Below are 23,692 nucleotides of genomic sequence, written 5' to 3' on the forward strand. Positions count from 1 at the left end.
TGTTTGTGGTAAAATCAGGGAGATCGACAGTAAAAACCAGCCCAGCTGACCATAAAACAGGCCCACAAACTGCTAAAAACCGGCCCCCACAATAATCGGTCAGACCAGCCCATCGGGCACTAACAGTTTGCCCTATAGGCCAGTCCGACACAGGGTGTTGCCCTTTAATTAAGTGGCTTGCCACCTCATAAGGAATGTTAATAATGTTCATTTGTTGTGTCATTAGGAATGGTAAGAATATTCTTTTCAGTTCAGAATGTTGAAGGGTTTTGAGAAGAAAACAACCGAGGTTGGGGAAGGTGGCTTTCCAGGAGGATTTGAATAGGCTGACTAAAGTGTTGAACTTACTAAACCGTTGGCTGTTCACTGCAACACAACAACTCTGTGTTCAAGATCGGGAATTTGGTAGCATCGTCGCCGTGCCGCCAGTAAATGCTAACTTCCATAAGTTATCTTTCGCTGGCAACTGGACAAAAACATAACAGTTTGTCAGCAGCCGAAGAGACACTTGGAAGTTATTATTCTTTCGACGGCCGTACAAATAGTGTGGCTGGTGGATTTCTTTTTAGAAGACTGCGGGCTACTTCTGACATGTCCTCCATTATTATTTTTTTAATGTAATTTCATTTTTATATTCATGCAGCTACTTGTTCGATGCCTACGACTTATTCTAAAGTGGAGAAAGGCACTAAAACAAAAGGCTTGAAGCAGCTTGACTGGGCTTGCTGCTGTGGTCTTTCAAATCCGAGAGAAGGTTAAGAAACTCCCGCCAAGGGTGCTAAGACTGAGCTGTCTTGCTAGCAACAAAGTGCATGAGTCCAGTGGTGAGGGAGGAGTCCCGAAGATATCCGAAGGCCAGGAGATGAAAAACATAAACGAGGATGGGATTTACATCGGAAACGTTCGGCTCAATTCGGTTCAGGGATTTTTCACGAACTGAATGGGATATCGGAAACGTTCGACTTACTTCGGAGAAGTTCGCGCATTGACTTCGTATGGTTCCTCTCGGCTGCCGTCCCTTTCCGACATATTGTCCGCAGAGCGTAGGGAACCTACCGGGGAAAGGAAAGAAAACCGGCCGAGATGGGTGAGTGTGGATAGGGTACTTGGGGCTAAAGCGAGGGACTGGGGGTCAAAGAGACCCACGTAGACATGAATGAGTGCGGGGAGAGGCTGGAGGGGAAGAGTGTAAAACCTTTAAGCAAAATACCCTTTAAAAAATGAGTGTATAGAAGGGACGTTAAATGTAGTGAAAGGGTTTGAGAGGTATACCCTGGCATAACAGGGCTAGGGTGAGACTGGCAGAGATACCTGAATGCAGAATAGTGATTCCTGAGAGAGGGGAAACGCGACGCCTTTGGAGTTAAGGATACCACCCAAAGGACCTGGTAGGGTACGACCTAAAGTGATTGAGATCATGGGTGGAAGGGAGAGATCGGCAAGGTTATAGGAGTGTCTTGGACAGCATCGTAGAGGCAGAGTGGAAAACTGACAAGGGGCCATTGGAGAGGTCACGGAATGTTCCGTGGGAAGTAAGGCCCTGGGTCGCGGTTGGTTGGAGGACCAGACCGTTAAGAACATTAGAAGTAGACGAGCTAAGGGGTGAGATTCCACGGAGTTGTGGGTGAAGTGTGGAGGGAAGGAGGCTGAAAACCAGGAATGAGGAAACGTCCCCAAGGGGTGAGAGATCATGGGTAGAAGGGCAGACCTTTTTTGACACCTTAAACACCGGGAACGTTATCACAAGAGAGCCCTATGGAGATTTCAGTGAGTCAGCGGGGAGATCTTGACTGCGAGATCATCGGGGATCTGTTACAATGCATGCTCCTTTATAATTACCAGATGGGACTCCCCAATCTATGCAGAGTACTATTTCATTCTATAAATTCCATATAACCTCTAAGATAATGAGGTATAACCCGTAGGTGGGACTACTGGACACCCTATCCATAGCATAGGCCTGCCTGATCGCGCCCTAGAACAAGCTGACCCTCACAGCCAACATTTCACACCTAATCCTCAGTGCTATCCACTTGTGCATTATCACTAATTTAGTCTGACCATTTACAGGGATATCGGAGGGGAAAAGATGTAACAGTGGCTTTGAGGAGAAATTTTTTGAGGATGAAAGTGGCAATGAAGGAATGGCTACTGGGAAAGTAGTCATTGGTAAGGTGAGATTAGTACTTGAATGATAGACTGTGTGAATATGGAACACAAAGGGCGAAGTGATGATGGAGACTGTTATATGATGGATATGGGAAATGCAGGGCTCTGCATGAGGAAAACAGAATGGCGTGGGAGCATGGAATTGTCTGCAGTCGCTTTCTATAAGGTGGGGAAAAGTTGAGGAAGCAGAGACCATGGGAATGAGTCCATAAATCTATGTCCATAGGCAATGGTGGAGACATTAAGAAATAGCAGTGAGGCTCAGTATCCCATTCTACTACACTTAACTGTGGAAATGTCCACATATCGATTAATTGAAGGCTATGTTAAACCTCCATTTCATGAGGCAACCTGTCCCAGAGTTAGGGCACCTCCCAAAATATCAGAAATGCAGTCCATGAAGAAAAGGGCCCACTCAATAACTGAGTTTTAGATCAGCAGAATAGTTAAAAGGTTTCATTACAGACATTCAAAAACAAGCGGTACAGAGTCAGTGCCACAAAGCCTCTTGGCAAATAAAATATATAAAAACAAACATAAAGTCGAACATTATTCTAAGTCTCAAAAGAGCAGCAGCAAAATCAAGAGAATCGGACAGCCTCTATGTCTTTGCGAAAGTCTTCTGGCTCACTCTGAAAATCGAGGGTTTTTATATATTATTTGAGCATATTAAATTAAAAGAGCTGCAGGGTCAGTTGGTGTGATAGAAACGGTTACTACTTCAGCAAATATGGGCCCAATTCTTAAAAAACGTCATATTGCCTTAGCACCTAAGCACCTTCCCATTACATGAATAGTCATGCTACATTGTGAGATGGTGTAACAAACTAGATACAGGAACAATAATGTGTTATGTGAATGAATAAGGCCAGCGGAAGGACATTCAGGTTCTAGTTTCAACTTGTGACTGAGCAGGAGAAAGTTGATTGAGAACAGGATAAACAATGCCAGTGGAAAAATTGATTGAGAGCAATATAAACAATGAGAGTGGAAATAAACAACCACATAACAGGTTTACTGTGTGCTGTAGAAAGTATGAGGAGAGTCGTGGGGGAAGAAACAGGAATGCATTTTGGATAAAATGGCTGACTGGCCCCTCTTGCAGCCTGTAAAAAAAAATCAGTAGAGTTTACAAAGATTTATTATACAAATAAAGATCCTGGTACGGTATGTGCGTGGAGAGCATCAGTCTAGCTCCCACCTCTTTCTTCAGCCTTCTTCCCCAACATCCTTGTAATGATGAGGCAGAGTCCAGTGAGTTCAGTATTTCTGCTGTAAAAAAAATCCTGTTTGTTTGATTAAATACGCTAAACGTTTGCCTTCATGCATAATAAATCAAGCCCACATAGAGGGTTCACATGATCCATGCATGACTTGCCGCTTAGTTTAATAATAGCTTTGCCACCAGGGGAGGAGTGTTTCTCAGTTTATGTTTAAACACTCACTTTTCATAAATGCATTACTAAAGCCTGATGTGGTAGCACACTTTGATTTACAGACCGTAAATTTCCAAGAAATGTCCAAACTTTACTGATAAAACTATATTGTGTATTAACAATAATCTTTGAAAATTGGGTGACAGAAATCATTTATAATTAGCACATCACCAAGTCATCCTATTAAAATATATTTTTCATCACACAGAAGTACAAAATGGTCTTTCACAGCTACTGAAATATATTTTGAAATGTTTTTAAAGTTGACTTCGTTATATAAATGTTGTGTGTTAGGAAAAACCTGATTCCAACAGCATTTTATTTAACATACGTCAGAAAGTTCACCTTACAAAATCCTGGAACTCTGCAGTCACAAGGAAAAGTATTTGCTTCGCAAGAACACAAATTGACTTTTGACCTCTGTCTCTGAACACATATGTGACAAGAATAAGATTTCAAGGCATCTTAATTGCTAATTCAGTTTCTGACTGAACAGAACACCTATTCTTTGTCCACTCGCCAGAAGGGGCATGTAGGATCTAAAAATACCTCGACCTCATAAAATAACACTCGCCGTAGCAAGTGTTAAGGAAGATTTTCCGTGCCCTACATTATGGGGAAAACCATTGGGAGGAATCATATGGCTCAATGATCCCCTCAGAACAGAGGCTCTTCAAAACACTCTTTAATTTGTCTCTAGTACTCAAGGGCAAAGGACGGCCCTTGTTTACTAATGACTGAGCCCCTGGTTTGAGACGGATGTTATACTAAAATCATACAACAGTTCCAACCTTGTCAGAGAAGACGGCGGGAAACCATGTTAAAATGTTATCAATGTCTGTGGGAGGGGAAATATTCTCAACACTAGTCACACACATTTCATCCTCCATGTAACCTTCAGGTATTTCACCTACCACCACAAGTACCTCAGCACCTGGCTTCAGATATAACCCCATTCTGCCTAAATCCTGCTAACCTATAATGTTTCGGTCTTTGACAGCCACGTACAACTTAGTCATTGTGCGTCTACCAAGGCATTCAATTTTGGATTTTAAAGTACCCCAGCATTTCAATTTCAGTTTCTCTGAACCACAACTGAAACAGACCTAAGTCGTTCTCCTATACGGCTGCTTGGAAGTCTTGTTACCTATGTCTTCCGTGCTTTGCTTCCTTTAAAAATAAAATAAAAATTGTGGCGCTCGAGCATAATACTGGGTTCCTCAGTGTACTACTTACCCATACATGCTAGTGCCTCCTTATATTGATCCCAGTCGTCTGCTGATGCCCCTTGTGGTGCACACACTGGTAAGTTACCAAATATTCGTTGCAGAGCCAGACCTATGCAACTGTATACAATTGCAGCTTTGTGCGCTGGTGTAAATTTTACAGCATCAATAGCCACAAGGTAATTTTCAAAGATTCTTAACTACTGTCACCATTTTGATGTTGGGCTTACCAGTTAATTGCAGAAAAGGTGGAGGCTGAGCTATGTGCTATGCAGTAGCCATGCTTAAAGAATCCTGCGGTAGTAAATCTTTGTGCAGCACCGAAAATGGCAGTAGGAAAGATAATGGAACATTGAAACCCAAAATATGCAGTTAAAGTAACTAATTATTTAAGAGGCACTTACTTGTATGTGAGACAAATTGCCAAAATCCGCAAGTAGTTGATAGAAGAGGTTGTTTCCCAGTATAATATGAGTTTTTTAATCTGTGATAATCCAAGTGAAGTGCAGCGTTTAACTGAATAAATAAAATAAAAAAATGACCAGGAAGTGAAAACCCTTAATGGCATGCATGCGCGGAGTCACGTCGCAATAGAGAGCACGCTGAAGCGAAGAGTGAGAAATATGCTCTTGTCACCATGGAAACAGTGTGAGGTGAAAGAAGGGTACATAGCATGAACGTGCATGCTTCACAAAGAGTAAAGAGCTAGAAACCGCAGCATGGAGCTTCCAATACTTGCGTTTTTGATCGGAAGCCCCCAGATGCCCGCAAGTGTCCAGCAACTACAAGGAAGCCTCCCTTAATGCAGCAATGCGACGCTCCAGTGAAGCGGCTCTTCCAGTCACGCTCTTCACTGTTGAAAGGCAGGAAAACTGAAAAATTGTCAGTGGTTGTAAGATGATCCGCTTGTCGCCAAATATGTAATGATGAGGCTGGGTCCAGCTCGTGTGAAAATGTTGATATATTTCTGGAGTAAATACACCCACAGATGGGAGCGTTCACCAACCTTTTCTGCTTTCTCACAGACCTGCTCAACCTGCTGTCGTCACCTTTTACAGGTTTATCCTCTCTATGTGGTACTTCTTCACTCTGCCCTGGTCGTGTACTACTTAACTTATCTGTTTGTGTCCTGTTTTCCCCCCTCCCCCATCTGTTTGTGCACCAGTTTCCCCATCTCTGCTGACAACCAGCTCCACTTCTTTTTCTTACTTGTCTTCTCTATTCTATCACATATGCACTCCATGACATTTTTTCTTTTGTGAAATGAAAGACGATTCCTAAGCCAAACTCTTCCATCACTTAAGAGTGCTGAATTACAAAATACCTTCCTAACTTGTAATAATTCAGAAAACTTATGTTTTCCCTTTTAACCATAGTACTAATCTTTACTGTGACAATGTTCCCAACTAAAATGTCAACTGCTTTACAATTATGTTTGGCATCATAATTCTTTTTATGTGTGTGTGTCTCTGTCTCAATCCGTCCTTCCCCGAAGTAGCTGACCAATTAACTTTTTTGGATTGGGACATCCACTCCAAATTGTCTTTAAAAATGGCATCCTTTCCCTCATCAGTTTGAAAGAGGTATGACCTGTTGATTCACAAGATGTAGTTTTATATGCCAACAACGTATGCAATGCTTCATTTTTTCAGTTCAAACCAGAGTAGATCGCTAATTGCACAGTACGTTTAATGACCCTGTTAAAACGCTCCACAGCACCATTGCTGGCAGGGTAGCAAACTGATGTAGTCTTGTGTGCAATACTGTTCCAGTTCAATACATCAGAAGTACATTGAGATCCATTATCACTGATGACAACTTTTGGTAAGCCCTTCTTCAGAAACATACAGTCTAGAAATTTCACCACTGCAGTAGAATCTGCCTTAGAAACAAAGTCAATTTCCATCCGTTTAGAGAAATGGTCAAAAACCGCAATGATATACTTCACATTTCCTCTCTCAAGAACAGGGCCTGTAATATCAATGCTAATTCTCTCCAGTAGCTTTTTGGTAGTACTTCTGGGACACTAAGGCGGTCTCATTGTAATTTGTGTTTTGTCAGAATCATTGTAACTGACACATTCTTTTACTTTCCTTTCTTCTGCTAAGTAGGTTCCAAACTACCAGTACAGCATTTTCATCCTACTTTTGGTTTTAACAATACCAAAATGGCCCTTGTGACAAATATCCAAAATCTTAACTTTAATCTCCTCTGGGGAACCTGCTCTTCTACCATTCCTCATAACTTTGCCTTCCACTTAGGAGAGTTCATGCATAACTTCCCAGAAGTTTAGTAAATTCTTCTTAGGTGTATTTTTCTCAGACTATCCTTGACTGCTCCTAATTCTGACTTCTCTCAAAATGAGATCTTCCTCCAGTGCCCTTAACCACTCTTCATTACTGATATGCTCATCCACTTCAGCCACACAGTTTCTCACAGTCATCCATAGGTGCCTGCTTTAAGGATGATGGCATCCGACTTAAAAATCTGCAATTCTGAGAGGCGTGGCCTGAGCGTCAAGATGGCGGCTGCACCTTAAAGGTGCTCCGGACCCCTCTGTCATCCGCTCGGGAATCGCGCACGAATCGGCCCCACCCGGAGGAGGGACGAGACGGAGAAGGATCGGGGCAACCCCCGGAGCAGAGGAGTTGTGGTCCGGTGCTCGAGGGCCCGGGAGGAGCGAAGAACAGACTGAGCGGCCCGCACGCAAAATGGCGGGTGCTCAGACCGCATAATCGCTGCCGGTGAAGCGGCGGCGACCGGCCTGAAGGGGGAAAAAAACAAAGACAGCGCATAGGTCTGACGATGCTGGGCAGGCTGGGGAGGAGAGAGGAGGTCCTCGGGTTCGGATGCCCCGCGCCCAACTGACAGGTACGGAGAAGACAGAAAGCAGTGAAGCCGGGAGGCCTCGGCTGGGGAGGGCCCGATCCCCCATGGACGGCGGGAAGTGGTGCTGAATCAGAGGGACTGAAACAGGCCTGGAGATCCCGAGAATGCCGGGAGCACCCTGAAGGACGGGGGTGGATAGCGGGGACCTTTTCATCGCTTCCTCATCGCCCCTTTTGTGACTAGGGGCGGGGGGAGAGTGAGTTATCGTTTCCTCGCTTCCCCCTCCCTTTTTCGTGATTAACAGTCCTCGGCCACGAGGAAATAAAGATCTGAGGTGGACAAGGTGATGAATGGAGCCTTTCGGCAAGGCTGACATAAAGAAAGGCTGAGGCCCATGAGACGAAAGGACGAACTATGACACACCAGCAGAAGTGAGCACAAGGGCAGAAACGGGCACTCCGGGAGAAACCGAGGAATAAGTGGCAAGGAAATATCCCGCAAGCAGGCCCAAAGATAGGCAAACCCGCCCGCCGCGGCGCAAACGCGCATTGATCAATTCGCCCAACGGAGCCTCGAAAGAGGACCGAAAGACCGGAAATAATGACGAGAAACAAACCGGGAACAGCGATCTGGCAACTATTCTTCAAGCAATACACTCCTCCCAAGAGGCGGTGGAGGGCAAAATTGGGGAAGTAAGGGTGGACGTGGCCCTGGTGCGCCAGGACCTTTGCAATGCTACAGCGAGGATTGCAGAAGCGGAGTCCAGGATCTCTACGGTGGAAGATGAGCTGGCGACCCTTAAAGCGCAGGTATCAACTTTAACAACCCGGACAGCGGAACTATATCGAAGGGCAGAGGATGCTGAAAATAGATCCCGCCGCAACAACCTCAGAATTGTGGGACTGCCCGAAAACACTGCCGCTTCCTCTCTGGCCATATTCCTGGAGGACTGGTTCCGGTCCTGGCTGCCCCGGGATCTTCTGACACCCTGGTTTGCGATCGAACGTGCCCATCGGGCCCTACAAGCCAGACCCCCACCAGGCTCTCCACCGAGGCCAGTGATCCTTAGACTCTTTAACTTCAGAGACAGGGATGCGATTCTCCAGGCGGCAAGAACAAAAGGAAAACTGCATTGTGATGGGTCCAAAGTTATGGTGTTTCCTGATTACACTAAAGACGTTCGAATGCAACGCCGTTCGTTTATAGAAATAAAACAAAAACTAAGGGCGATGGAAGTTCCGTACCGTCTCCTCTTCCCGGCCAAGCTAAGGGTGGTTCACGGCAACAAGACCCACTTCGTTGAATCCCCAGATCAGGCCTGGAGGTGGCTGACCGAAGAGGTCCCGATGGGTCCTAATGAGGGAGAATGACGACTGGCACTCTCGGGCCAGCAAAGGAGCAACCGGCAGCGACAGCCACGGAGGTCTCGCCAAAGAACTCGTTCCAGGAGGCGCAGGGAGGGGGGGGGAGACGATCTCGGGCTCCCCTCGAGGATCCGCTGAGGAATCAACCCAAAGACAGGGGGTAGAAGTGAGACCGAGAGACAAAGAAATTAACCAGACCCCCCCAGATCCTAGAGAACTGCTCCCCGGAGCTGTAGACGACACGGATCTCTCACAGAGTCCAGTGATCTGAGTCCTCCTCCGTAGAGGGGGAGAGAGGAAAGACAGACTTGAAAGGCCAGAGACCAAGGAGAGGGTCGTCAGGCTTGGAGTCGAGCATTACAAACTTAAGCACTTCTTAATCCGCAAAAATGGAGGGGTCCACCAAAGCTCAGACACAAGCAGTTAGTAGCTCGTTATGTTTGGGAACAGGCTGTTGGTATTGGGCGACAGATGCTTCTGGGGGGAAGTATGGGGTGGGTTGGGAGTTGGGGGGCATGTTTGGTTCTTTCCAGCCAGCAGGCTGTTGTTATTGTTCGAAATAGTCAATGTAGGTTTAGGGTCTCTAATACCGGCAGGGAACAATAGTGATAGGACACTCAGACACAGAAAGGCTTGGAAGGATCCAGGGGAGAGGCTGCGGGGGCTGGGGCGGGGATGGATGAGAGGGAAAGAATGGGGATGACTCACATAATATCGTGGAACGTCAACGGGCTCCTTGACAAGATTAAGAGATCAGCAGTACTCACCTACATTCATAGACACAAACCTAACATACTTCTGATGCAGGAAATACACCTCTTGGGGAACCAGTGCACCCTCTTAGCCCGCAAGGGATTTGACAGGGTATTCCATGCAGGGTTTACAAGAGGCTCAAGGGGGGTTGCTGTACTGCTACATCACTCCCTACCCCTGGTGGTGAGACAAGAATGGAGAGACCTGCTGGGGAGGTACATGGCAATCTCAGGCTTGGTAGAAGGCCAGACAATGAATATTGTGAGCGCTTATGCTCCCCCGAACTTGGTGCGTAAAACTCTAGAAGATTTGACAAGGTTACTAGCAGAATTACCCCCCGGGAAAACGGTAATAGGGGGCGATTTCAACGCAGTCCCAAACACAGATCTAGATACAAGCGGGGGACCTTCGACACATAGACAGGCACTGTCCAATAGTCTGGAAGGGTGGATGGCATCAACAGGGCTCTGCGATGCTTGGAGGGTGTCTCACCCGAGAAGCAAACAATTCTCGCATAGGTCGGCAGCCCACAACACACAGTCCAGAATAGACTTGGTATTTGTATCAGTCAAGGATTGTGGACACCTCACTCACATCGAGATCCTACCGCGTGGGATCTCGGATCACGCGCCGGTTCGGCTTAGGATGGGCCTGGCTGACCCGCCCCATATGGAGACTAAACGCATGGCATTTGCAAGATGAGGAAGTGGTAGATAGTTTAAGGGTGTCGTTGCGTGACTCCTTCACCACTAATGAGGGCTCGGTGAGATCACCAGGAATCCTATGGGCCGCAAGTAAGGTAGTAATGAGAGGGATAGCCAAAGGTCTGATCCGTGCTCGGGAACACGCCCGCAACTCCAGAATCACACAACTGGAGTCTCGTGCCACTCTTCTGGAGAGAGAACAGGAATCTCACTCAGACGAACAAATAACCAGAAACCTCTTGTTGATTCAAGAAGAAATACGCAGTCTATCCCTAGAAACGTCAAAACACATGTGGCGGGCCTCTACGGCTCGAGTATACGGTTGGGGTAATAAAACAGGGAAATTACTGTATTGGTTGGTTTCCCAACAACAGGCTCCCCGAATCGTCCCTGAGATAGACAATGAACGGGGAGAACGAGTAGTCGAGCTCCAGGAGGTGGCCGAAACATTCGCCAAATACTATAAGACCCTATACCGAGCCACAAGCTCAGAGGTTGGGGACTCTCCAGACGGATCCTTGGGGGTCGGGTCATTCCCGGCTCTGCCTACGGTGGACATGCGGGCTCTGGAGGAACAGTTCACGGAAGCGGAAATTAGCGAGGCCATAGCGGCAATGGGAGTGGGGAAAACTCCAGGACCCGATGGGTTTCCCCCAGAATACTATAAAAGATTTAAGGAAGAGCTGGTCCCCCATCTAATGAATCTCTATGCCGAGGTGGACCAAAAGGGCTTCTTTCCGGATGGTCTAGACATTGCCACCATTGTTGTGTTGCCTAAGACCCAACCCCCCTCCCTCTCCTGCGCAGGCTACAGACCCATATCTCTCATAAATAGTGAAATAAAGATCTACTCCACAATGTTGGCCTCCCGCCTTAAAAGGGTGATGCCCTTACTGGTGCACCCAGACCAATGCGGCTTCATGACCGGACGTAGCACACGCCATTGTATTCGAAGGCTCCAAGTGGCTCTTGCAGGACGTCACCGTTTACCCCAGCAACTAGCTCTCCTATTCATCGATTTTGAAAAGGCATTTGACTTGGTGAACTGGGAATTCCTTTTCGCGGTACTCCGGCGGGCAGGCTTTGGGCCACGATTTCGTAGACTGGTCCAGGCCCTGTATACCAGACCCATGGCGCGGGTGCGGGTCAATGGAGTTTTGTCCTCTGCCTTTCCGATACAGCGGGGAACGAGACAGGGCTGCCCCCTCTCCCCTCTCCTCTTTGCTTGGGCCATTGAGCCTTTGGCGAGAATGTTGAGAGATGATCCGATTTACCAGGGTTGGAGATGGGGCCCCTCTTATGAAGATCGAGTGGCCTTATACGCGGATGATGTCCTGCTGTACATGGCGAACCCGGGAGTGACCGGACCCCGGAGCTTCCAGTTACTGCAACACTTCGAAGAGATCTCGGGGCTCAAAATGAACCCGTCCAAATCGGTGCTGGTCCCATTGACGCAGTCGAGAGACTGCTTTGACTGGCAGGAGGCGGTTCCACTGCGTCGGCTAAGTTTTAAATACTTGGGGATATGGGTCGCACTGCTCCCTGAATTGTCCTGGTCCCTGAATCTAAATCCACTGATGTCTCGTATACGGGAAGACCTTAGGCATTGGCAGTCTCTACCGCTGAATATTCTGGGCCGTATTGCCTTGTACAAGATGATGATCCTACCTCGCCTCTTATACGTGGTCCAGAACTTACCATTTAACATTCCACGCTCGTGGTTTAAAAAACTGGACGGAATCACCACCTCCTTTACATGGGGGGGAGCGAGACATAAAGTAGAAACCCAGAACTGCCGAAGAGACATATATGACGGGGGTTGGGCATGGTTGACCCATACCTGTATTACCTGGCAACACAGCTCCTGGTGGTACATGACTGGTTCAACGGAGGCTGGTCAGATCCAGCATATCAAGTGGAATTAGACGCCTTGGGATATCCCCATATCCTGGATGTGCTATATGGGGCTCCAATCCCCTTGAATCTAGAGCCCATCACCAGAGCGGTATTGTTGGCATGGAGAGCTGCTCTGAGACATACCGGTTGGAGCAAAGTGGTCACTCGGCAAACACCGCTGTGGCATGGCAGATGGCTGAGAGAGACGGCCGGGTTGGAGGGGTTCGGGAATTGGGACACATTGGGAATATCCTTGGTTGGGGACGTATGGAAAGGAAGCTTGATGAAATCCTTTGATGAAATGCAGCAAGAATTCCAGCTATCCCCGAAACAATTCTTTAAATATCTCCAGCTCCGACATGCCCTCACTAAGCACTTGAAAGAAATATCCCATATACCAGAGTTCAACCCGGTAGAAGCCAAAACAATAATGGGCAATCTGGGGAGGAAGGGGGTCTCTCAAATCTATAGAAAGCTGATCTCAAACGCTCCAGGGGATCTGGATCATCTCAAGAAAGGTTGGGAGAAATGGATGGGTCCACTTGAAGAGGAAGACTGGGTGGAGGCACTGATGGCCCCCCGAATGCTGGTAGTGTCGACGAGGTTAAGGGTGACACAATTCTTCTATCTACACAAAGCATATCTAACTCCAGACAGAATGTACAAAATGGGTGCCCTTGACTCTAGTCGATGCCCAAGATGCAAGGAAGACAAAGCTGACTTTTATCATATGATATGGTCCTGCCCAGTGATCCAGAGGTTCTGGAAGGGGATAAATCAAGAGCTGAATAAAGCCTTGGGATCATCACAGGTACTGACTCCCAAAACAATACTATTAGGGATGATGAGTGATATGGAGGGATCTAGAGCAGATAAAACATTGGTCGGTATAGCGACTGCGGTAGCAAAGAGAGATATAGCAGCCGCCTGGAAGAATATCAAAGGTCCTTCTCTTCAGAAATGGAGGAAGGGGGTGGACTGGTGTGCAGCCCAAGAAAAAGTAGTGTATGAATCAAGGGGATGCCCTCACAAGTATGAAAGAATATGGGGGAAATGGGTGGGACTCCTAAGCTAAGATATGGGGCTTAGAATATATGTATACCCTCGTTCTTCCTACCTTGTTTCTACCCTGGCAAAATGTGATGAAGTGACTTCTTACAGTTGTTTGAAGCATTGAAAGATCAGATCAGAATTTATTGTCCAACCGGTGAGAAAGAGATCAAGTTTTGCTAGTTATTTGTTTGTCCTAATTTGTACCTTTTTCAAAACAATAAAAATTTGATTCTAAAAAAAAAAAATCTGCAATTCTATTTTTCACTACTGATTGTAGTCCAATAATATAATAGACAAACAAGCTAAAAGGGAAGAAGCATTATACAATCTCTTCATTATGAGAACCTTTGTCAGTGGTTTGTGATTGCTTCTTAGTATAACAGGAGAACCCCAGATGGATTGCCTAAAATGTTCAAGTCCCCAAACACACGCAAGCGCCTCCCGTTTTATCACAGCATATTTTCTTCTGTTGGGGGTTAAAGAAGGTGAGGCAAAGGTGACAACATTCTCCTTACCAGATTCACTGATTTGTGTAAGAACAGCTCCTATGCCCTTTCCGCTTGTATCCGTGGTGACAATACTCCTTAATTTAGTATCAAACACTTGTAATGGTGGGGCCTTACAAATATCATCTTTAATTTCTTGGAATGCTTTTATACATTTAGTCATCCATTCAAATTTATATTTGTTCTTCAAAAGTTTGTTTATGTGATGCATTTTTACTTGAGAAATTTCTCACACATTTCGAATAAAACTCAGTAAGACCTAGAAAAGACCTTACATCATCCTTATTTTTCGGAGGAGGTGCATTCTTTATGGCATTCATCAACTCAGTTTTAGTTTTTATCCCTTCTCAGATTACCACATAGCCCAAGTACATAACTTCCTTTCTTGAAAATTTACATTTCCCATACTCAGCAGTTAGACCTTTTTTATTGAGAATTCCTAAAATCTATTTAAGTCTTAAATCATGTTTTTTCTTGGTTTTACCTATAAGCAGTATGTCATCTTGGAAAAAAGACCACATTCTCCACCCCCTTGACTAACTCATACATCAATCTTTGAAACATTGCTGCTGCGGTTGCAAGACCAAATGGTACCCTGACAAACAGTACATACCAAAACGGGGTTATGAAAGCAGTGAGTCTCCTGCTGGTAGGGTGTAGTTGACCATGGTAGCAGCAGTATGATTGATTGTTGTGAACCATTCAGTATCTCTGGTTAATGACAGCATTTCATTGATTTGGGGTAAGGGAAACTGGTCAACTAAAATGTTCCTGTTCAACTCCTTTAGGTCCGCACATAGTTGAATCTTACAATTGGCCCGTCATGGCACTACAAGTGGCGCAATCCAGAAGATTCTATGGGTTCAATGATCCCATTTGACTGTAATTTGTGCAACTCATTCAAGACTTCTTCCTGGATAATCATGGGTATAGGTCTTGCTTTATGAGCCCACAGTGCAGCATTCTCCTTAAGGACTATTTTGTGTTAAAACCCCTGCAATTTCCCAATTTTCCCTGAGAAAATAGCTCAGGGAAACAATTCCACAAGTCTCTTCTCTTTCTTGTCTTGTAATACTAACACAGGTTCAGAGCTGTTTGGGTCAAAAATGATATACAAGTCGACCTGTCCCTCCACCCGAATACGGATAGACCATCTTTGGATACGTAAAGTTTACATTCAGCTTGCCTCCACTTAAAATCAAACACTAATGTCCTGAATCCTAAAATGTTAATAGTTTTACCTGTGAAACTTTTTTGAGTGAAAAATCTGGGATTTCTAAGTATTCACCAATTCTTTGTACAAACATTTCTTTCTCTTACCTTTTAGTTGATTTATAGTATATGGAGAATCTCAATCTGCGACATTGGATATTTTCACCCCTCCTAAAAGTCATTTAATACATGAGTTTTCTCTTTAACCCTCTACTTGAGGTACCCTCACCGAAACTGATGTAGTGTGCTATTACATTTGAGTGTTCATCTTCATCTGTACTCAGCATTCACATGTTCATGTCACATTCTTCCGTACTGTCTGAATTTGAATCATGCTTCTCATCCAGAAACTTGATCATATTGTCTTTTCTCTTACGGCATACTTTATCAAAATTACCTATCGTGCCACAACCAGAAAATTGTTATTGCAAGCGGACACTTCTTGTCATTCGCAAAGTGGCCTTCGTTACCACATCTGTTACAAACGCCTGGTGATGAGCCTTTCTTGGAATTGGTCTGAACCATATTCCCTGACTTCCTTTATTTTCCTTATTTTATTGTATTTCCTTCTGGGTTTCACTTTGGCAACTGTTTTCTTGTCCTCTTTCTCCTTCGGTTTTGTTATCACGACTTTAGCGCCTCTCCCAGTTAATTCTGCCCTTTTTATTATGTTGATCAGTTCTTGAAGAGGCGATTTCCCCCTTTGCCCAAAGGTTCTCTTATATTCTTGAATTTGAAACATGCATCAATATTTGGTCATGTATTAGTTTGTCATGTAGCTTACTAAAACAACACGTTAAAGCAAGGTTTTTCAAAACTGAAGCAAATTCCTCTTTCATTCGTCTTTATCTTGTTTTCTGTGATACCCAGAAGAGTCAGGCTCCCACCTTTCATCTCAAAGCTGACGGAAACCATTTGCGGAGTTCGCCAGGGTTCCTCCGAGCGTCCCACCCTCTTTAACATCTACATGGCTCTGCTCGCTGAGATCTTCAAACACCACGGGCTCAACATTGTCTCATGCGCCGACAACACACATCTCATTCTCTCCCTCACCAACGAACCATCAACTGCCAAAAAGAGCTTTCACAAAGGAATGAGGGCTATTGCTGACTGGATGAGGGACAGCTGCCTCAAGCTCAACTCTGATAAGACAGAGATACTCATCCTGGGGCCTGCCACTTTTGCCTGGGATGACCCTGGTGGTCCAGTTGCCTCGGAACTCCCCCAACTCCGACCGACCATGCCCGCATCGTCCTTGAAGCATCACTGTCCCTGGCCCGCCAAGTTGGTACCATTTACTCTTCATGCTTCCACACCCTTCGCCTGCTCTGGAAGAGCTTCAAGTGGATCCCCTTCGACACAAGGAGAACAGTCACCCAGGCACTCGTCAGCAGCAGGCTCTACTACGGCAATGCACTCTATGCTGGAATCAACAAAAAACTCCAAGCAAGACCCCAGAGAAATCTGAACACTGCGGCCAGACTGATCCTGGACATCCCTGCCACACCAACATCTCCTCCCAGCTGAGAGACCTACACTGGCTCCCTGTCAACAAATGCATCACCTTCAAACTCCTGACCCACGAATACTAGGCCCTCCACAACGTTGGACTTGCCTACCTCAACCACTGCCTTTCCTTCTACACCCCCTCCAGGCAACTCAACTCTGCACAACTGGCCCTCGCTACCATCCCCAGTATCTGGAAGAATGCGGCTGGAGGAAGATCCTGCTACCTCGCTGTGCAGACCTGGAACACAATGCCTCTCCACCTCAGGCAGTCCCCATCGCTGGGTCAGTTTAGGAAGGACCTCAAGACCTAGCTCTTTGACTGACCCGCGTCCATTGCTAGCGCATTGAGACCCTATGGGTGATAAGGTGCGCTCTATAAATCTTGATTGTGGTAGAATTTAAAAAACATTCCCGCTATTTTTACCATTTTAGAGGTGGCTCACCTGATGCCAGGAGAAAGGCCTGTGGCGGAGTGAGGTTTAAAGGTGAAGCATATGCATAATAACCACCAAATGTAAATAATTGTGTGCCTTACCAATATTTATTTATGTACTTATTTATTATATTGCATAAGTTAGATTAAAATTCCAGCGTCGACAATTGCCGAAAGCAGTGTTTGTTGATGTCTGTGAGTAAAATAAGCAGGATTGGCGTTCCAGTGCCGAAAAATGACAAAAATAAAATGATGGCACGTACAGCGACATGATACATGCAGTGAAATTTGAATGTAAACTGCGTGATTTCGCCCGGAACAACAGTACTACCAAAATGGGTGCACGTAGTGTCGTGCAGCATGACCTTTGGGCATAGACTCATTGAAGCATTAAAACATGCAAGCAAGGTTCTGAATGCGCCCGGATGGAGTTCCAAATGCACGAGTGATGGAGCGTTCAAACCAGGCAAAAGTTTAGCTCTAATTTGCAGTTTGTGGCTATGAATTTCTGAAAAGCTACAAAAAAGTTCAGGTGTACTACACCTTTTTAGTAAAATGTGGCTCAGTATGGTACAAAAGTTCCTCCTCGCTATCTTGAATCCGTGTCCTTTTACCGTCATACCACAAATGATCCGATGGTACATGGGTGTGCCAGGGTCCAGGCTCCTAGTCGCAAAGTTTGAAAGAATCTGTAGAGCTAAAAGAGTTTCAAAAGATGCATTTTACAAATAAAGGCCATGGCACAGTACTCGCCTGCAGAGCATATATAACAGTCCAGCTCTCATGTCTCCCTCCAATCTTCTTCCCCACCAGCATTTTCTATTAAAACACTTTAAGATCCTCCAGGTGTGGAAGCTCTAAAGGCTAATTTAGAATGTAAACACAACAAAGCCTAATTAACAAAGATAAGAGAGATAAGGAAAACACACTTCTGAATGTTATGGAAAACTGGTTAAAAAAAATAAAGTCTGCACATACTTGGTAATGCATGAATACACAAATGCATGCAAATCTTTAACCCCAATTAAGATTGAAGGGAACCTCCGTTATTTAGCAGCTTGCAATTTATTTTCTAAAGTGTTGCAGCCATGCAGTGATAGAAGTTGCTTTACAATTTACAGTCTGTATGGTCCTCTTAAAGCAGTGTTATGATCAGACGGGAAGTGCCTCTGCTGTTTGCAGGCTTCTTGTTTTGAGTCTGTGATTCAAGCCCTGCTGTGATAATTTAAGGAGATGTAATTGCAGGTCACAGTCGTATGATATAGAATCCATAACTTGCTAGTGTATATGCACAAGATTCAATATATTATTATTGCCCTTCGTAATGAAGTTAGCAGGGCTGGGGAATTCATATCGCCCAAGACATGTTGATTTCTGTCAGGTGCAAGAAGATTTAATGTCTGTTTTGTCCAACAGTTAGCTAGACATTAAATCAAAGTAAACAAGGACAAAGCTGCAACACTTATGTGCTCGCAGCCAAAAACAGGAAATGGGTATATTTGCCCACACACCTAGGCTCCCTAGTAAGAGATGGGACAGAATGCCTGGGCTAAAGTAAGCAAATTCCTTGCATTTTCCAAATATGGAGAAAGGTTTTTGTAATGAAATGCACATGTCCAGGTTGAACAAAAAGTGCTGGCCTAACCAAAAGTCAGTTGTTCAGAAAAGTGCACTCACAAATATGAAGGCAAATATTGACAGTAGCTCTTCCATAGCGCCTCAGTCCTGTACTCTGTAATCGAAGTACTGGAATCCAAGCAGCTCTGCCAGTACATCTAAAATCCGGGTTGGGAATGCTGTGCTTTTTCTATAATCAGAGTCGTCAGAGTCACAAGCAACTTTGCCATTGCACCTGTATTGATGTCTACCCCAACTTTTGCACTTTAAAACTTTTTTCTTCTTCAGCCACGTGAAAAAACCTTTCCGTACAATACCACCAAATTAGGTGGTGTTTTCTCCCCCGCTCCCACCCTAGACACAGATTTAGTCCGACCTTTGACATGAGTAACTATTTGGCCATGTCCATGATTAGAATGGACTGTGGGAAGATTGTTGAATACTCCCAAATGCATTATTTTGTGGGTGTGTACTAACTTCCCAGGGCATTCCCATCCTGAAACACCTTCTTCTTACACCTCAGTTAATATTTACTCATAAGAAAATGTAGGTGTAAGTGAATCTTTTTACTAGTGCACATCTACACTTTGAAGCTAATAAACTGAAAATCAGTGCCATTTCCAAGCCAAAGTTGAAACGAGCATTGGCAAATTACAGGGCCTTAAACAGCCAAAAAGACTAGGGGTGTCCAACTTGTTCCAAGGAGGGCCAAACCCATACTAGATTTTCAGGATTATCACATAAAATAAATATTCATTTAATTTCAAAAGGACTAATTAGGATAGTCAGTGATAATTCTGAAAGTCTGGCCATGGATTCAGACCTGCCCTCATGGTCCCACGTTGGACATCTTTACCACCTAATCCAAAACGTTTTTGGAGCCCATCCTCTTCTGCAATGAACATTTTTATTTCTTACACATTTGTAGAATGTCCAAATGAGTTGCTTCTTCCGGCCTTTTTGGAAGTACATGGGTTTCCTTGCTGGCAGTATCTGTGCTCCAGTCAGGCCCAAGTTAGGCACATGTTATGGAAAACATTCATGTTAGGTACTGCCTAATGCATAAATGACTTTGCCTGTGCTGCTGAGCAGATCGAGGGCACCAGCCTGTCAGTAAGCTTTGTGACTATTCTATTGTCATAGTCATCTCTGACTACTTCGGCATAAAAAATGTATCAGGAACTGGCCAGAGCAGACTGTAACACAATCCATTAATGTTTCTGTGTCAGCCCACACAATTGATTTGAGAATAGGTGGGACAAGTTGATTGTCTTACAGGACATGAAGATTTCTGTTGCATTTTGTCCCATGGACAAGCAGATTATTTAACAATTTCCACACCCCTGAGACCGGGGAAGTGTGGTATTTGCTCTGATAGTAATTATGTAACAATTTAGAAATGTTTGCATGGTGATGACAGTGTTGGTGCTCCAGTCACGGAGGGTTGGATTGCAGGAAAGGGAGAGTATTCAAATAAATAATCAGTCAAAACCATTAAAGAAAAAACTTGCACAAGTAGGCTTTAGTAATTTTATAAATATATAATATGTATATATTATCATTAGAGAAAGCAAAATGTTAATTCAAATTAGCCGCTAATTTATTAATAAAGTGGAATGTGCTTTGAAGAAAATAATGTAGGCACAGCACGTTTGTCAAATAAACATTAATAGTTAATAGGCCTTTATACAGAGAGAGCCATGAGCAGTCCTCTCTAAGCAGAAAAGTCTAAAAGACTGAGGAGTTAATATTGGATCTTCCCCAAATAACACTTTTATAGTGTCCTGGACAATGGAAGTACACAATTTTCATGGCATGACACTACCTATATAGGCAAACATAAACTGTTACATGCACAGCACCAACCACATTAATTTAAAAACTGCATCTACTTGCACGTTTCCATTAGCTGCTAAATACATGATGGGTTGCATAGAAGAAAGTAAACGTTTAACTAATGCAACAACAAGTGAAAACAAAAAAAACAAGAACATTTATAATACTGACATGGCAATGGTTGTTTAGTTCGTGAATTTGTAATTCTGCAGCATACCTTGCTCCAGCTGAGGAAGCTAGGACAATGTTACTTTGCTTAAACAGGCACAGAGACCATAACTTGCAGCTGAAATTTGATGATTTTCTGTAAGTAAATGAAACGCATAAAATGCATGCAGCTCGAGCACAACAAATAATTCACTTTTCTGCAATGAGTACTGTTGTTAATGCGGCCTATTTATGATAACTAAACCAAAACTATATTAAGCAGTATTTTCTAATAAAATTATACTTTCCAAATCTTCCCCTTTATTAACTTTTAAATTATCACATCACACTGTTTTTTCCCCAGTCAAACGTAATTAGATTTTCAAGTATCACGCACGTAGCATGGTTGATATTTATCTCAGCAATAGCTTTCTTGATTTATGAAACATTTAACAATATTTTATCATATGTCATAGCATGTACAACTACAGCAAAAAACGCACTGTTCCCTAGATGCAAAGAACCAAATGATGAATATAATTTATTGAAAGAAGTTTATGAAAAACAATTTCACAACACATAGTGACACAGTGGATGTTGGTTCTGGTGTAACCCAGACGTGCTTGGTGCTCTTTTTATTGGTGATACTCTTGTGATAAATCATGATCAACAAGTGTATCAACAAACACAAGAACAGCAGGTTCTCAACAATCGTATAGTGTCTGCTTTTTTTTTTTTTTCCAAGTTGACGGTGTTCAAACCCAATAAAATGGCAGGAATCTTCATCTGGACTTTAGGGGGGTAGTAGTTTCCACTCCTGTTTCGTTCCATCTTGTTCTTCACAGGCCACCTCCATGGGGATTCTTGTTACTGCAACTTCTCTTCAATCCCTGGACGTAGCCACCGCGGTCAGCTCCCACTGTTTGGTCGGCTCCTTGTATATGTGTTCCCATATGTTCTTACACTGCCAGACATTGCAACTATCAAGTAAAGGTATTGCAAGTATGTAAAAGCAGAGGGAAGAGCGGGAATCTTCCTCCTGATCTGCGCTCTCTCATTCTTTATGGATCACTGCCGCTGAGTTCAGTTCTCGCAGTCACTGTCCAGGGCCAGCTGAGCGCAGTTACTGAGTAACTCTGCTGAACGTCCAAGCTGTACTCCTGTGTTCACATCTCATGGCAGTCCTAGTCGCGCTCTGCGCTTCTGGGACCTTTCCATTCAAAAATCACCTAGGGAGGAGGTTCACTGTGCTAGCAGGATATTAAACTTCAGGGAGCTCTCTCTGACGTGTCTTACTTGGCTGCCGTCTTGGTTGCTATCATATGGTACTATAATATCACTGTCATCTTTCATGATTTTACTTGATCTTCCTTCTGTAATGCTCTTGGGTTATATTAAAGATCAGGCTTTTGTTTATCGAGAGCAATCTTTCTTCTTAAGTCATCGCATTGTCTTCTTCTTGTTCTTACAGTTCTATTTTAAGAACCTTAGCAAGAACTGTTTCACAACACTTGTGACTCACAGTGGTTCCTGGAAATCTGTATACAAAAATTTAAATCCTTTCAAATCAATGTCTTTCATCCAGTTCAGTCTTTGTCAGATGTGCCCATTCAGGAAATCTGTAATTTTTGGTCTGAACTATTTCTTGTTGAATCATATGTTATTATACACCTCACTGATGATTCTCCAGTGCTCACATCAGACTTTTTGTTAACTCCTCCTTTTTCTGTTTCAGCTGATTTCACACCACCCTGTTCAGGATTTCTTTGCACTGCTCTGCTTCTTTCCTCTCACTTTCAGGCAGATGAACTTGAATCAAGTCCAGCTTCAGGAGGATAAGCTTGATTCAAGCTTCCATCTTTGTATTGCTGCTTCTTGTTTCTCTCTTTCTTGGTTTACTTGTAGTTTTTTTTCTCCCCCACTGAATTCACATGTTAAATTTGATTTTGCAGTTCTGCAGCTTGTTTCATCGTCTCTTCATCAGCAGCATGCACTCTCCTGGTGTGAGATGCTTAGATCAAACGCGGTAATCTTCTGCACTTCAAATCTTCTACACTTCATAGTCATATGCGTCAACAAAATAACGTGGTAAGAGCCCTTTCAATGCTTTTTTCAGACAACTCTTCCTTACATAATTCGTCACCAGAGGCCACTCTCCTGGTTGCAGCTTCTGACACATCTGTGTATGGTATGCAGAAGGTGTAGCAAGTTTATGAAGTGTATTGTATCAGGTTGGTGCTTGCAGCAGTACGAGATCAAATACTTCTTGAGAGTAAACCAACCTGCAAACAGGATTCCTGTATCTCTTATATGACTTTCCATCAACACTTCCTGAGCAGTTAATCATATTTTCGTATTAGGGGTACATCTCATGTTTAATAACACCAAAGGAAGTGCATCTGGCCATTTGAAAGATGTTGAAGCACACACATATGGCTATATATTCTTTAGCACTCCGATGTAACTTTAAACAACTCCAGATGCCTCTGGACAAGAAGTATTTCAGAACTTTGGATCAATGTTTAGCGCTGTACTCAATTTTTTTAATGATTTCATCCTTGCCATACATTCCCTTATCTGCCTCAATCAAAGTTGACATTCCAAATCTAGGGGTTAATTCCCCAAGTATTAATTTTACAATAGTTACTGCATTGCAGCTCCTTGTTGGATATACCTGAACTTACTTTCAAAACAGATGGATAACTTGTGTGTACCTCATACTATTACATGGTGGCATCTCTACAAAATTGATCTGTAGCTTTATGAAGGGGCGACCAGCTGTCTTCAAACATGACTCAATGGTTTACGTTTTTTTCCAACATTATTATGCTGACACACTAAACATCTCTGACAAAAACCTTCAGCATCAATTCTAAAATGTGGATTAAAAAAGTAAGTCTTTAAGAACTGCACCATTCCATCGTGCCCCACATGTGTTGGTCCGTGAAACAACTTGACCATTTGGGGTATCAATTAATTGGACTAGACATACCTCATCTGTG

At 44.0% G+C, this 23,692-nt stretch overlaps 1 protein-coding gene across 2 annotated transcripts in view; it reads left to right on the forward strand.

The window, feature by feature from the left end:
- Positions 1–962: 962 nt before the first annotated feature.
- KPNA6 (karyopherin subunit alpha 6) overlaps positions 963–23,692 on the forward strand; it is a 400,095-nt gene continuing 377,365 nt past the window's right edge. Inside the window, exons 1-2 of one of the 2 annotated variants that reach the window (XM_069223332.1) lie at positions 1,015–1,087; positions 22,643–22,778. Coding sequence is in view for 1 of the 2 variants with exons in the window: in XM_069223331.1 (XP_069079432.1) it covers positions 1,084–1,087 (4 nt within the window). In the remaining variant the exon portion in view is untranslated. Of the gene's footprint in view, positions 1,088–22,642; positions 22,779–23,692 lie in introns of both variants that reach the window. The other variant, XM_069223331.1, reaches the window with a different exon arrangement.

The sequence above is a fragment of the Pleurodeles waltl genome, chromosome 3_1, assembly GCF_031143425.1.
Source record: "Pleurodeles waltl isolate 20211129_DDA chromosome 3_1, aPleWal1.hap1.20221129, whole genome shotgun sequence".
Lineage (NCBI taxonomy): Eukaryota > Metazoa > Chordata > Amphibia > Caudata > Salamandridae > Pleurodeles > Pleurodeles waltl.